General features: G+C 59.2%; 1 protein-coding gene across 3 annotated transcripts in view; it reads left to right on the forward strand.

Annotated features, from left to right (window-relative positions):
• The window catches only part of RET (ret proto-oncogene), a 27,995-nt gene that overhangs the window by 1,326 nt on the left and 12,107 nt on the right, over positions 1–14,562 (forward strand). Inside the window, exons 2-11 of one of the 3 annotated variants that reach the window (XM_006147710.3) lie at positions 496–783; positions 3,238–3,479; positions 4,560–4,755; positions 6,510–6,709; positions 7,996–8,254; positions 8,884–9,009; positions 10,393–10,503; positions 11,011–11,130; positions 12,135–12,391; positions 13,499–13,646. In XM_006147710.3, coding sequence (XP_006147772.1) covers positions 496–783; positions 3,238–3,479; positions 4,560–4,755; positions 6,510–6,709; positions 7,996–8,254; positions 8,884–9,009; positions 10,393–10,503; positions 11,011–11,130; positions 12,135–12,391; positions 13,499–13,646 — 1,947 coding nt within the window. The remainder of the gene's footprint in view (positions 1–495; positions 784–3,237; positions 3,480–4,559; positions 4,756–6,509; positions 6,710–7,995; positions 8,255–8,883; positions 9,010–10,392; positions 10,504–11,010; positions 11,131–12,134; positions 12,392–13,498; positions 13,647–14,562) is intronic. The other 2 variants (XM_027771503.1, XM_027771504.1) reach the window with 2 other exon arrangements.

Below are 14,562 nucleotides of genomic sequence, written 5' to 3' on the forward strand. Positions count from 1 at the left end.
GCGGGTGTGAGGGGCTCCGCTAGCCCAGGGCTGAGACAGGGCCAGGAAGAGCCCTGCCCCTCTGAGATCCAGGCCCAGGGTGCTGTAGCACTTCAGTGGTGGAACTTGCTGGAAGACACCCCCCCACACACACACTTGAGAGCTGGGGAAGTTGAGCTGGGGTGTCTCTACAGAGGCGCTGCCGGACAAGGCCGACCGGGGGAAGCTGTGGTGGGCAGGGGTGCTGCTGGCCTCGCATGCTGTCAGCGTGTCAGCGCCAACCCTGGAGAAGCCGCTCACCTGTCGGGGTTGGGGGAATGTCAGGCCCTGGTTCAGAGCACCTCCCTGCGGAGGGGGCGTGTGACTGAGATCTGAATGCCTAGAGTGGGCATGTGGGACGCTGGGCAGGGGGAGAGCCCCCCTGGAGCCCTGTCAGTGTGGCGAGGCTGGGTTTCCCCCTCCCCCTGGCAAGTGCAGCTGCCACCCCAGGGGGCCTGACTTGTTCTCTCTCTGCAGATGGTGGCTTCCCCCTGCTCACCGTCTACCTCCACGTCTTCCTGTCGCCCGTGTCCCTACGGGAGGGAAAGTGCCATTGGCCAGGCTGTGCCTGCGTGTCCTTCTCCTTCATCAACACCTCCTTCCCAGCTTGCAGCTCCCTCAGGCCCCAGGAGCTCTGCTTCCCCGAGGCGAGCCTCTCCTTCCGCATTCGGGAGAACAAGCCCCCTGGCACCTTCCACCAGTTCCGCCTGCTGCCCACGCAGTTCCTCTGCCCCAACATCAGCGTGACCTACAGGCTCCTGGGAGGTGAGTGCTGGCTGTGCCAGGCTGGCACTGCAGCCCTTGCCGCGAGACGGTTTGCTCTTCACCGCTTAGCCATCCTTCCATTGCGCGTTCCAGAACTGTCTCTGGTGTGCCTACCACGGGCCAGGTACCATTCTAGAAGCTACAGATGCAGCAGGGAACAGATGGGCTAGAACCCTGCCCCGGGGTTTCCATTCCCAGGCAGGGTGGGGCAGAAACCACTCACATGCCAAGGAAGTCAGGTGGTTTCTGGAAGGCGCTGGGTGCGAGGTGTAAGGGTCCAGAGATCGGTCTAACTGATGGAGACACAGAAAAGACAAGGACAATGCAGCTGCAAAAGAAGCTTTTATTTTTCCAGCTAGCTGGGGTCCAAGTTTCAGCCCGTCGCAGCGGGCCTTCACCAGGACCCCGTACCTAACATAAAGCGATCTTTTACAGTTCAGGATGTTTTCTAGACTGTAACACACAAAGGAAGGGGGGGGGGATGAGAAACGAGGGTCCAGCTTTCACCCCCTGCTCAGGTCTAGGTAAGGGCTCTCAACTAAGGGTTTGGATGACCTTGCCTCGGAGGTGCTGGGCCCTCCCGTTTTCCACTTATCTGAGAGTTCCCAGGCTCCTAGTTTCCGTCCTTGAGGCCCTAACAAAGTGGGCTCCGTCAGGGTAGTGATTAAGCTAACTTGCCCCAGCATTGCCTAACATGGCGGTGATTATGCTAATTCGGCCTAACAGGAAAGCTGAGCGAAGGTGCTATGGTGGTGTCCACTTCAAATTGTCAGAGCAGGGAACACTGGGCAAGGCCAGGAGGCCCCAGGGTGCCGGTCTCTCCTCTTAGGGGACGCCAGGGTGGGACCCCCATGTGGCTGGAGTTCCGTGAGCGACTAAGGTTGAGGTGGTAGAACAGTCCTTGGAGAGGGAGTAGGTTTGGGAGTGACTTTCAAGACTGTCCTGAGGGACATGGAGAGTCATGAAAGACCTGAGAGTAGGGGTGGAGTTGAGAGGAGCTGGCTTACCTTTGAAAGGCAGTGGGAGGTTTACGGTGGAAGTGGAAGACGGTCAGAAGACCGTAGAAGAACCTCCGAGTGAGAAGCAGGGCCTGGGCTGCAGGTGGAAGGGGCAGGGCCCAGGAAGCAAGCACTTTCTGGGCGTGCTTTGACAAGAGCCAGCAGGGTTTCCTCGTGGGCGGGGGTGGGGTGCTGCGGAAAGGCAGGACCAAGGATGGGTCCAGGTCCATCTGAGCATCAGCAGGTATAGCTGCCCTTCCCAGGAGATGGCCCAGAGGGGGTGCAGCCAGCATGAAGGCCAGGACCGGGGTTGGAGCCCCAGGGATCTAGGAGTAGCAGCTCAGCGTCCACACAGATGTGCCCCCAGCCATTTTAAAGCAGAAGAATGGGGACTCACAGGCCACAGAGGCTGCACAGCCACTAAGTGTCACCCCCGGTGATGACACTCAGGGTGAGACTGCTTGAGGAGACCAGGCTAGCAGAGCCAAAGCCGCCCTCACACTCCCTCAGCTCCCCTTACCTTCCTGGGGCAGGGGAGAGGTCTGAGCCAGATGGCGGGCAGAGCGCGTGGTTTTGCGTGCTGCTCTTTTTTGCTACAGATTTTGTTTGGCAGATTTTTTTTAACCACAAACGAGAGGGAAATGGTGTGATAAGCATCTCCCACATGGACTTAATAGGATGCGTGACGCCTGGTTCTGACAGGCAGGCCAGCGGGGCTGCCTTAGCCTCCCTGGTTGGCTCCGGGAGCCTTGGGCATTGCCCCTTTTCTGGTTACTTCCAGAGGACAGATCCCAGGACAGGTTGGGACCAGGACAGTGCTGAATCTCTGTCTGTAGAATGGGTCCAACAGCGCCGGACGTGAGCCAGACTCTTTAGCGTCATCATCCTGTCTTCTGGGGAGGACACTGGGGCAGAGAGGCAGGACGACCAGTCTCGGCCACACCGCCAGGAGGTCTAGAGTAGAGTGTAAACCAGACACTCAGAAATATGTGTTTGTCAACCTCAAACCATACATCGGATGGCTGCCATGCTGGCTTTCAAGCGGTAGCATTGTGGCTTGATTTCTCCTGCTCTCTAAAAGGAGCACGTGTCATCTCCATAATTTAAAAGAACCCTGACATTCTTCAGAGAGCCAGAGCAGGCTTTTCCGACCTGCAGCTTCCTCTGAGCTGGAGCTGCCTCCCCAGGTCAAGGCTGGTGGGTGGAAGGGTGTCCTAGGGCCGCCCTGGGTGACCCAGGGACTCAATCCTGCCCTTCCCCATGTCACCAGTGAAGAATGTGGGCACATGCAGTCCCTGAAAATCTGCCCTGCGTGGGTTTACCCCTGTGGAATGAAGGCCACGCTAGGGGCCACCTGGCCTGCGTGCCCTGCTCTGCCCAGGGCTCTCCTGTGCCTCCACCCCCAGTAGGCCCCTGAGGAAAGCAGTCCGTCCTGACCTTGATCTGCTTGGCGCAGGGGAGAGTCTGCCCTTCCGCTGCGCCCCTGACAGCCTGGAGGTGAGCACCCGCCGGGCCCTGGACCGCGAGCAGCGGGAGAAGTACGAGCTGGTGGCCGCGTGCACGGTGCACACCCGCGTGCGCTTGGAGGAGGTGATGGTGTCGTTCCTGGTAACCGTGTATGACGAGGACGACTCGCCGCCCACCTTCCCCGGGGGCGTGGACACCGCCAGCGCCGTAGTGCAGTTCAAGCGGAAGGAGGTGCTTGTGCGCTCTCTGTCATCCGGGTACCATCTGTCCGGCCTCGGTCCGCAGTTTGGCCTTGGTCTGTTTAGCTGTTACTCTGGCCGTCCAACCCTGTGGCTGACATTCGTCCACTCATTTGTCTATTGTCTGTGTGTTGACGAAGGAGCCGGTTCTGCCTGCTGGGCCCTGATTTGGAAGCCCTGGGTGCCAGGGCAGTTTCTGCCCAGGTGGAGAGGCCCACCGGGCACTCTGGGGCACAGCCGTGCCTCTGCACAGGGGAGACGCTTGCTGCGTGCTGCCTTGGAGCCCAGGGCTGGAAGAGACTGGGAGGCTGTCGACTGAGTCCGGGCAAGGCCCGCGCACCCGACCCACCCCTCTCTGACCCTCGCAGGTGGAGCGTGGCCGCCACCTGCTGGACTTCAGGTTGTCCTGCAGTCGGTTCGGCTCGCGGGTGCCACGCAGGGTGGGGAGGGGTGGGACCCCTGTGCCTGGCAGTGCCTTGTGCCTCTCTGGCACCCCTGTACAGGTTTCACTGTGGAGGAGGGGGACACATCCTGTGGGGAAAGGTCGTGTGGCTGGGCCGCTTGGCACAGTAACAGGACTTGGTGAGCAAGGACGCCCTGTAGCTCCGCTCATGACCTCTCCAGCCCAGTGTGCAGACGCTTAAGAGTGGTCTGGTGTCTAGCCCAGCTTGGATCCCGGTTCTGCCATTTGGCACCGTGCAACCTTGAACTGATCTTCGCCCTGTGGGACTCAGCTAGGTGGGAGCAGGAGGGTGCAGCTTCCACCCTGGGACGGGAGAAGCACAAGCAGGTGGCTGGTGAGACCTGTTAGCACAGAGCCTGCGTGTCTTTGTTCATTCTTCCTGAGAAGTTCGTGGGGGCCTGTCACACCTGTTGCACATGCGAGGCCCAGGAGCCCAAGGAAGGTGACTGAACCAGGCTAGCAAGCAGCCCCATGGGACCTTGAACCCATCAGTCTGTCCCGAGCCAGCTCTGATGACACACACCTTGCCCACACGAGGGCTATGCCCAGGCACACACCCTTCCAGGAACCCCATCACCAGCTCTGACTTGCACCCTCTGCATCTCTCAGGGCACTGAGGTCGCCACACTGCGGGTCTTCGATGCTGACGTGGTGCCAGCGTCAGGGGAGCTCAGGAGGCGGTACACAAGCACGCTGCTCCCCGGGGACACCTGGACACAGCAGACCTTCCGTGTGGAGCACTTGCCCAACGAGACCTCGGTCCAGACCAACGGCAGCTTCGTGCGGGCAACTGTGCATGACTACAGTAAGAGGGCTGGCAGCGTGGCCTGGCTGGGCCCCCAGAGCCCAGGGGCAGCACCCACACACATGCCCACTACGTGACCCTCTGCAGCCTCCCCTCCACCCTATGCTGGCTCCTCCAGGGTCTGAGTCTTCACCTCTGGACACCTGGTTGCTCTCTCTGACCCATCCAGCTCATCCTGGCAGGACCTCACCACATCCCCAGGCTGACCACCCGGGGCCCACTGCCGACTGTACATGCGCATCGTCACCTGAGGACTTGGGTCACTGGCCCTGGCTTGCTATGTCCAAGCGGCTCTAGTGCCTGGGGACCAGGGCCTGCCCCCGGCAGCTCTTTACTGACTGGGTGTGTGCAACAGCACCCCCTGTCAGGGGACTGCTGCCTGGCCCCCAGGACTACACTCCAGGTGCCCAAACTCACTGGCCTGGCAGGGACCTTCCTCAGCTGCCCTGCCTCCTTCCCTGCCTGGTCTCCTGAAATCTGTTTTTGGGGACCTAGGATCATGGAACCTTTATCCTATCTGGCCTGGTCCTGTCGGTCCCTCAGCCCTCCCGTTCCCAAAGCTACGAAGGCGCTGCTGCAAAAGGGAGGGGCTCCCTGCCCTACATGGGAACACCGCGTGTGCCAAAACCATCCCATCATGCCTCACCTAAGCTGCAGCTGCAGCATGGCATGCGGCGGGGGGCCGGAGCCTGCGGGGTCTGTAGAGGCAGCTGCAGCTGCAGAGGAGGGAGTGTCTGTGGTTCTCCAGGGGCCGGCTTACAGGGCTGGGGCATGGTCCTCCTGGGACTCAGGGTGGCAGGCTGTTACCTCCCGTGTGCTCACACTGCACACACACTAACACATGCACACATCCCTATACATACACCACACGACACCTGTACGCCGTACATGCGTCACGTGTCCTCTGTGCATACCACACATCCCTCTACACCATACGTTGTGCATGCACCACACATCACTATACAAACCCCATATGCAGCGCAGCACACCACACCCACCTCCTGTGCAAACACCACATACCCTGGATACAATCACACGCCCTACTCATACACCACACATGCACACCCTATGCACACACTACGTACACGTCATACATACATACACACACAGCCCCTATGCCACACACCCCATACACATACATACATACCATATACCCACCACATAAACATACCACACACACCCATGTATATATCATGCAAACACAGCATACACACCCACCACTACACACACGTGCACCCTGTACACAAATACATAACACACCCCACGAACGATGCGCACATACCCCCACACCACACACACACACACACACACACACACACAGGCTATGTCTCAGCTAAGAGCAGTTCTCTGAGCCTCTAGCTCCACACAACAGACATTTTTTTTTTATTGCTGGAGGGCACATTTGCTTGCCAGAGAGAAAGAGCTCACCCTAGAGAAGCAGGGTCTCCACAATCTCCTTTCTCCACTTCTCCACCCTGTTAAGGTTTTAGGCATGTATGTACATGAACCAGGCATGTTTTACAAGCTCTGGGGCAAGGGTTTGAACCATGATCCCAGATCCCAGCCATCTGGGATCCAGCCCCCCGTTTGCACAGGGCTCTACCCCTGTGCCTCTGGCCAGCATCTAAACTGGTTCTAACCCCAGGCATGATACCTGGGCACTGCACATGAGCGTATGTGTCTGGGACGCGGCGTGGCATGGCGGGAGGGAGGGGCCTGGAGCAGCTCCCCTGCATGTCCATGCTCTCCCGCAGAGCTGGTTCTCAACAGAAACCTCTCCATCTCCGAGAGCTGCGCTCTGCAGCTGACCGTGCTGGTCAACGACTCGGACTTCCAGGGCCCGGGCGAGGGCGTGCTCCTCCTGCACTTCAACGTGTCCCTGCTGCCTGTCAGCCTGCGCCTTCCCCGTGCCTACTCCTTCTCCGTGAGCAGGAGGGCCCGCCTTTTTGCCCAGGTGAGCTCATGGCCACTGCCTGCCTGGGGACGACCATGAAGGGCCAGTGGCCTCCCAGGATGGGGTGGTCCATTTAGCAGACGGCAGGCTGAATTGGGTAGAGATGATGCCCATCCTCTGGCCCAACCAGGGCAGAGTAGCCTGGGGGAGCCATGAGCCTGGGGCCAGAGAAGTGGCAGGAGGGCAACAGGGGGCTGAGAGGAGGCCTGCGGACAATGGGCAGGGCTGAGGGTTCCTTGGTCCTCTCCTCTGTCCTTTGCCCTCTCTCTTTGCAGTATCTTCAAAATTTTTTCGTACATATATAAGAACAGAGCCAGGTAAACCCACAAATGCCGATTTGAAAGATATTCCTGGGGGATTGTTGAGAGGGAGGGTAGCTTGCAGAAACGATGGCCTCGTGTGAGTCCATTTGCACAAAAGCAAATTTCCTCCGTGGGAATTTGCAAGAGCACCAGACAGTGGTGAGCAGTGGCGCCCTCTGGGGGCGAAGGTGGGGAACGCTTGCATTGTTTTACTTTCTGTAAGTGCATCTGCTAGAGAGCTTCAATTTACATTTGCCGTTGGAAAGTAGTGATTAGAAGTGGAAAACTTAAAGGAAGAGGTGCTTGTTACAGAAGGTGAACATGGCAGAGTAGTCCCTTCTCCCCTTACCCCCCCCTGGAGTGTAGTCTGTCGGTGCAGTTCTTTCTCAGATGTTTTCTTGAGCACTGTTGACTTGAAATTCTAGCTCCACTTTCTCCTAGTGGAGTGACGTGTGGATACGTCCTTTTGTGGATGTCGTGTTTAGGGCTGTCTGCTGCTGTCCCTGTGGTTTCATGAGTTCCCACAGTTGTTTCCTTGTCCCTGTCTACTCCCAGCAGCCTCCTGGGCCCAGCACACAGGACCCCACCCTTGGTCATATCCAAGCCCCATGACTGTGGGGCAGGGGTGAGGGATGAGGAGTGCTGGGCAGCAGGGCCTGGGGTGGCTCCGGAGGGCCTAGGCAGGAGTAGGCATGTATGGAGGAGGGCCACTTGCATTCTGTCGGACCCAGGAGACGACAGAGGCCTGAGTTCCAGTTCAGCCTCGGATTCATCCCAGCTTCTCAGCCCCTCCCCAGTTTGTGTGGCTGACAGTGGAACACAGGGACCTCGAGTGGGTGTTATGGTGGCATGAGGACCGGGAAGTGAGTCTCTGCACGGGAGGGCGAGAAGGCCAGGGGCAGGTGTTTCTGTGGCATCAGCCACTGTGTCGGAGGGGCTGGCTCTGCTCTGGGCCTGAGCGAAGGTCTTCCCCGTGTCCCCTAGGTTGGGAAGGTCTGTGTGGAGAACTGCCGGGAGCTCAGCGGCGTCGACGTCCAATACAGGCTGCAGCCCTCCAGCACCAACTGCAGTGCCCTGGAGGTGGCTACCTCCCTCGAGGACACCTCGGGGACCCTGTTCGTGAACAACACAGAGACGCTACAGCGGCCCGAGTGTGCTGAGTTTCAGTACACGGTGGTGGCCGGTGTCACGCAGGCCCATGAGCAGGCCCAGGCCCCAGTGCTTGTCACAGTGGAGGGGACGTGTGAGTGCTGGGCTCCACGGGGGGACGGGACCTAGTCCTACTCCCCTCCCCAGCAGCAGCTTCCCTGAACCCAAGTCTCCTTCCCATAAATGAGAACTACACACCACACTGCCCAGCTCGGGAGGCAGGGGTGGGGGAGTGGAGCCAGCCTAGCCTGGGCTGACTGGCCACGTAGTCATGATCACCACTCTGTCACCACCGTCAACACATCCCGTACGTGTGCTTGCTTCAGGGCTACCAGGTAGAACGCAGGACCCTGCCCAAAGGTGAATTCCAAGGCGACAGCAAGCTGTCTGTCTCTGTAGTACGGCTGTCCCGCACGGCACTTACAGGGTCTCCTGGGAGACAGACTTGCAGTGGGTCCGTGCGTCACAGGATGGACACTCCTCCCTCACCTGAGGCTCACTTCCACTCGGCTTCGCTCCGCCCAGTGGCGCCGGCTGAGTCTGGCCGCTCTCACACCTTCCTCCTCCATCTAGCCCAGGATCTGCTCCACTTTGTGGGCATAGGGTCCTGTCCCCTTGTGCTCCGCCCGCTGTTCCCTGGGCTACCAGCTTTGCTGCCCTGGTGCTGAGTTGCCTCCTGGGCCCAGGCCGGCCCCTGTGACCCTGCTTGTCTGCTGTCCCCAGACGTGGCTGAGAAGGCAGGCTGCACCCTGTCCTGTGCCATCAACAAGAGGCGGCCCGAGTGTGAGGAGTGCGGCGGCCTGGGCTCTCCGACGGGCAGGTGCGAGTGGAAGCAGGGAGACGGCAAAGGTAGGCTGGTGCAGAGCCAGGCATGGCGAACGCTGGGTCCTGCAGGCCCTGCCGAGCCCGCCATCCCCCTCCCTACTCTGAGTCTGCTCCCCAGCACCCTGTCCCTTGTGGGGCTCATGGTACTGGGAGAGCAGGCAGGAGGACTGAGTAGGGGCATGAGAGCCATTGTACACCCTGGGACCAGAGGTGCCCAGGCCTCGCTTGGCTCGGGAGGTTCTGGGCCAAAGTTGGGACATGCAGGGACAGAGGGCAGAGGGCATACCCCCGCAGGGGCTGCCCGTTGTGTTGCTCAGCCCTGAGTGTGCCTGGTGTCATGACAGTGTCACCACAGTTTACCCTTGAGAGGATCCCAGTGTCATCCGGCCTTGACAGAAGGCTGTCGCAGCTCCTGGACTGCCCAACCCCTCAACCATGCTGCCCAGGACGCCTGTGCCACCAGGACCCCCGCCCAGGGATCTCTGTGTGTGGGTCTCCCTGCTCAGGCCTTAATTCACCCCTCCAGGGACCAGCAGTTAGCATAATGGCTATGTCGCTGGACTCCCACGTAGTCAACTGCGGTTGGACCCGGCTGCTTAGACTCACGCCGGGTGCGTGTGCGTGTGTGCCCAAGATCCTGAGAGGAGAATGGAGGAGAAGGGATTGTGGCGTGTGTATCAAATGCTTTGATAGGTCCATATGGTTTTTATCTTTCTGTTAATATGGTGTATTACATTTATGGTTTTGTAAACCACCCTTGCATCTGGAATAAAGGCCTCCTGATTATAGTGTATAATCTTTTGTAAGTATTGTTGGATATAATTTGCTATTATCTTGTTGAGAATTTTTGCGTCCATATTCATCAGAGATATTGGTCTGTAGTTTCCCTTTTTTGCTATGTCCTTGTTTGTTTGGGGGGATCAGGGTGATAGAGGCTTCATAAAATGAATTTGTGAGGGTTCCTTTCTTTTGAATCATTAGAAATAGTTTGAGCAGAATGGGTTCTTGGAGTATAAGAAAACTACTATCCAGTTAAGCAAAGAGGAAACTGATAATAGGACCAGTAGTTGGTGTAATGGCTGATGGTGTAATGGACTCCCAGGTAGTCGACTGTGGTCTGAGTCCTGGACCTGGTGACTTAAAACTCATGCCGGGTTCCCATGCATGTGCACTCAAAATCCCAAGAGGAGAATGGAGGATAAGGGACTGTGGTGTGGCCATACCTCCTGGGAGTGATTTCTCACTTTTTGTCTCTCTGTCTCTCTGGTGAGTGCATGTGCCCTATAATAAAAATCTCTTAAAAAAAAAAAAGCAAAAAAAATTCACCCCTTCATAGAGAGGCAGGCCAGCCGGGGGGCCCCAGGACAGGGACCCCAGGTGGTGATACCTGCTGTGTGTCCCATGTAGGAATCACCAGGAACTTCTCCACCTGCTCCCCAAGCACCAAGACCTGTCCCGACGGTCACTGCGACGCTGTGGAGAGCCGCAGCGCCCACATCTGCCCCCAGGACTGCCTCCGTAAGCAGCCCTCGGCCCGCGGCGGTGGCATTTTGCCAGGGGGCGGGTGGCCTCCCGCCTGTACCTCCACCACTGTGGTCACGTGTGTGCATGTGCGTGTGTAGGTCTTGTGTCAAGCTGAGCTTCCTCCCCACGTTGCTCTTGAATGAAGGGCTCTGCGTCCTGAAGCTGGGAGTCTGGGGGCCTGACCCGCCCTCCAGCACCGCCCTGGCCTATCACAGAGCTCAGGGCCACACCTTTGTATCACCCACCCTTTCTCTGCTTCTGGAAAGGAACCGCATGTGTTTTCTGGGACCTCGGAAAGGGCCCTGGGCCCCCCCAATTCTCTCCCTGGTCATGGAGGCAACTACAGCAGAAGGGCCGTGGCTGAGGCCCCTGGCCCGGGAGCTGGGTGTCTGAGCTCCTAGGGCCTCCCTGGCCTGAGCTTGCTGACATCCGGTGGGGAGGGGGCTCTACCCTCAACCTTGGGGACCCCGAGAGGTCTGAGGGGGCTTTGTCTGTCCTTAGGGGGCGACATCGTTGGGGGGCACGAGCCAGGGGACCGCCGGGGCATTAAAGCTGGCTACGGCATCTGCAGCTGCTTCCCCGAGGAGCGGAAGTGCTTCTGCGAGCCCGAGGACAGCCAGGGTGAGAAGCTAGGCGCTCAGGCCCCCGCACCTCCTGCACCCTCCTGTTCCCAGCAAGAAGGAGGCGCAAGGAGATGCGTAAATTCTAGGAGGTCTGGTCTGGTCTTCCAACTGTGGATCCAATCAGGGCAGCCAGGAGTGGGCGGGGTCCCTCTAAAGTGTCTGTGATGAAGGGTGGGCCAGAAAAGGGATTCTTTCTCCAAAGAACTCGCTGTATGGTCAGGCTGTCCTGTGCAGAGCCCTTGCTGGGATCCGGCTCAGGAGAGGGTTCAGGCAACAGCCGTGGGGCGGCAGGTGCCGCGGGTCACAGTAACCATGCTGGGGGGAGTGGGGCTTTCCTGCCCGAGCCCGAGATACCCGCCTGGTGTCTGAGTGGCCATGTGACTTTGGGCCCCAGGCAACTTTCTTTTTTAACCTCCACCACCACCCCTTTCCACCTTGTTTGTTTGTTTGTTTTTGTTTTTATTGTTACATGGTATTTATGCTTACCAGAGAGGTACAGGCACAGGGCCAGGGGGGCACCCCCAATGGACGTGGTCATGCCACAGTCCATCCTCCTTTTCTGCATCCTATAGGGATTTGGGCCACATGCACATGTACCCAGTATGTTTTTTCAGGCTAGTGGGACTGCAACTTGAACCTTGGGTGGCCATGTGGGATCCTTTTCCCTTAACTATGAGCTAGCCCTCATTCCGCCTTTTCACAAAGGAAATAGCAAAAACATTTGGAACGGAGGAGCATCTTGACCTGCCCTGCCAGCTGTCACACACTGTGCTGTGTGACCTTGGCAGGTTGCCCAACCTCTCTGTGCTGCCCCTGTCTCCAGCTGAAAGAAGGTGATAGCAGTCTAGGAGGGGCGGGCACGCAGGGCAGTACCTGTGGCTGCCGGAGCCCGTCCTGGCAGCTCCTTCCCAGCTGGCTGCCATGGTCAGGGCCTGAGCCGGCCCCTGAGGTGTGGGGCTGCCGGAGCACGCGCTGTCTGTGCCTGACACGCCCCTGCCGCAGGCCCGCTGTGTGACGAGCTGTGCCGGACCGTGATCGCCGCGGCTGTCCTGTTCTCCTTCATCGTCTCCGTGCTGCTGTCCACCTTCTGCATCCACCGCTACCACAAGAACGCCCACAAGCCGCCCATGCCCTCGGCCGAGATGACCTTCTGCCGGCCCGCCCAGGCCTTCCCAGTCAGCTACTCCTCGTCTGGCGCCCGCCGGCCCTCGCTGGACTCCATGGAGAACCAGGTCTCTGTGGATGCCTTCAAGATCCCGGTGAGCCCCCACAGGGCCGGCTGATGGGGAGGGACACTCAGGCTACACTTGGTCACAGCCCACAGGTGGCCAGCACCAGGACAATCTCTGCCTTCACTGAGCTGCCTTCAGGAAGGGAGGAGGACAGTGGGTTCTTGGGGTGTGGGAGAAGGGCCGGGACAGCCCAGGAGCTCGCTGGGCATCCTCGTGACTATAAGGGGAGGCAGGTCCCTGCTGGTGCCATTTCTGTGGTTAGGGAGCCCAGTAGGGCTATCATGAGGGGGGTCCCAAGGCTGTGCCCACTCCAGCTGCAGGGACGCCTGGGGCAATGGACGCCCAATGCCAGCACAGGAGGGAAGGATCCCGGCAGGCTTTGGCTTCCCCAGTCAGAGTCCAAGTATGTGGGGCTGGAATGGGGATCTGGAGAGGTCCAGAGCAGTCGTGGGTCGGCCAAGTGTATGTCTGGGACTTGAGCGGGAGGGCAGGCTGGGTGGTGAGCTGGCAGGAGGGACAGTCCCACACCGTGGGCTGGAGGTGTCCCATGGTGACACCACTCCACAGGGCAGCCATGCAAGGGAGTTTCCTGGAACGTTTCCACGGGAACTGGGGCCTGACCTGAGGGCAGGCTGTGCTGCTGGTGCCCATCCGATACTCTGGGGTCCCTGAGTGATCAGGACAGACCAGGGCCTAGGCTGCAGCTGGTCAGTGCCCCATAGGCCTGGTGTCCAGAGTGGAGGCACTGCTGAGCAGCTTGGGCCTGACTCCTAAGAAGGAGACCACATGCCCACGTGAGCTCTGTGGGTAACAAGCAAGTCCCAAGTCCCTCACGTGAGAGGTGAGAATGTGGACCTGGATCTGCTCGGGTGTGTTCAGTGGCCCCGGGCCAGTGGGAGCTGCACTGTGTCCAGGCTGCCTGCATGACTCTTGTCTTCCCAGGGAGACCAGGCCTGGCAGTGGGTCTGCTCTCGGTGGAGATGGCCGTGCCCACTCTGGTCAGTGGCAGCCAACTCCCTGCACTCTGTGCTCATCCATGGTGGTGGGGCAGGGGTGTCCTTCATGGGTCGTGCCTTCTTCCTCTCCTGTGACCCTCCCACTTCCTCTCCCGCCCCTTCTCTAACCTTCATGTAGGAGGATCCGAAGTGGGAATTCCCTCGGAAGAACTTGGTTCTTGGAAAAACTCTGGGAGAAGGCGAGTTTGGGAAAGTGGTCAAGGCCACAGCCTTCCGTCTGAAAGGCAGAGCAGGGTACACCACCGTGGCTGTGAAGATGCTGAAAGGTACCTGCCCAGCCATCTGCATGGCTTGCCCACGGAAGCTGCCGCAGGGCAGTGGGAGCCCTGGGGCAGGCGAGACCTGTGAGGCCCTCCTGCTGGAGGTGTCCTCATTGCTGTTCTTGAGTGGCTACAGCTCAGGGCTGGGTGGTCCTGGAGAAGCAGACCAAGACCTTCCTCTCCTTGGGAGGCTCCACCGCCCCTGCCTATGGTCCAGGGTTAAGAGACATAAATGCCCTTCAGTTTTGATCTGGCACTCACCCCCCACCCACACACTCCATTCTGCCCCCTCGGTTTTCACAGCTAAGCATCCTCAGGTCCTGATGAAGAGGACACCTGTAACAACTGGCCCAGTCCCAGGCAGTCCCCACAGGTCTGTCCCACCCTGCAAGCAGTTGTGCTGCAAGTCTGGGTCTCAGAGGTCACATGCATCTGCCCACGTAAACACGCCCGTCTGAGCAGAGGCAGGTAGCTGCACTGCCTGCGACCCTGCAGGTTCCAGCCATGTGGACCTCGGGTCAGCAGTTGGGCCGTGCGGCCGGAGCGCGAGGTGCTAGTGTGCACACGAGCTCTGCCATGGGGGCAGTGAGGTCCAGGCTGCCTTCAGGTGCCCACTAAACCCTCAGACTGGCACCAGGTGGGAGCCCAAGCACAGCTCTGGCCGCCCTCAGGGCAGTACTCAGCCGGCCCCTGCAAAGTCCTGTTGTCTTCACAGCGCCACACGTATGGTTAGAGTGGGGGGCTGGCGTTTACTCAAAGTCCCCACACATCCAGCTGTGTGATGAGGGAAGCGTGCTTTCTCTCAGGCATGTTAATGTGGATTTTATCTGGCACCACGCCACCTGAGATGCTGGTTAACGTGTACTCGGGCACATCAGAAGCCCCAAAGCTGCCCACAGGTCCCAGACCGCTGTCTCAGCAG

This window comes from Tupaia chinensis, unplaced genomic scaffold (assembly GCF_000334495.1).
Source record: "Tupaia chinensis unplaced genomic scaffold, TupChi_1.0 Scaffold000217_1, whole genome shotgun sequence".
Taxonomy (NCBI): Eukaryota; Metazoa; Chordata; class Mammalia; order Scandentia; family Tupaiidae; genus Tupaia; species Tupaia belangeri.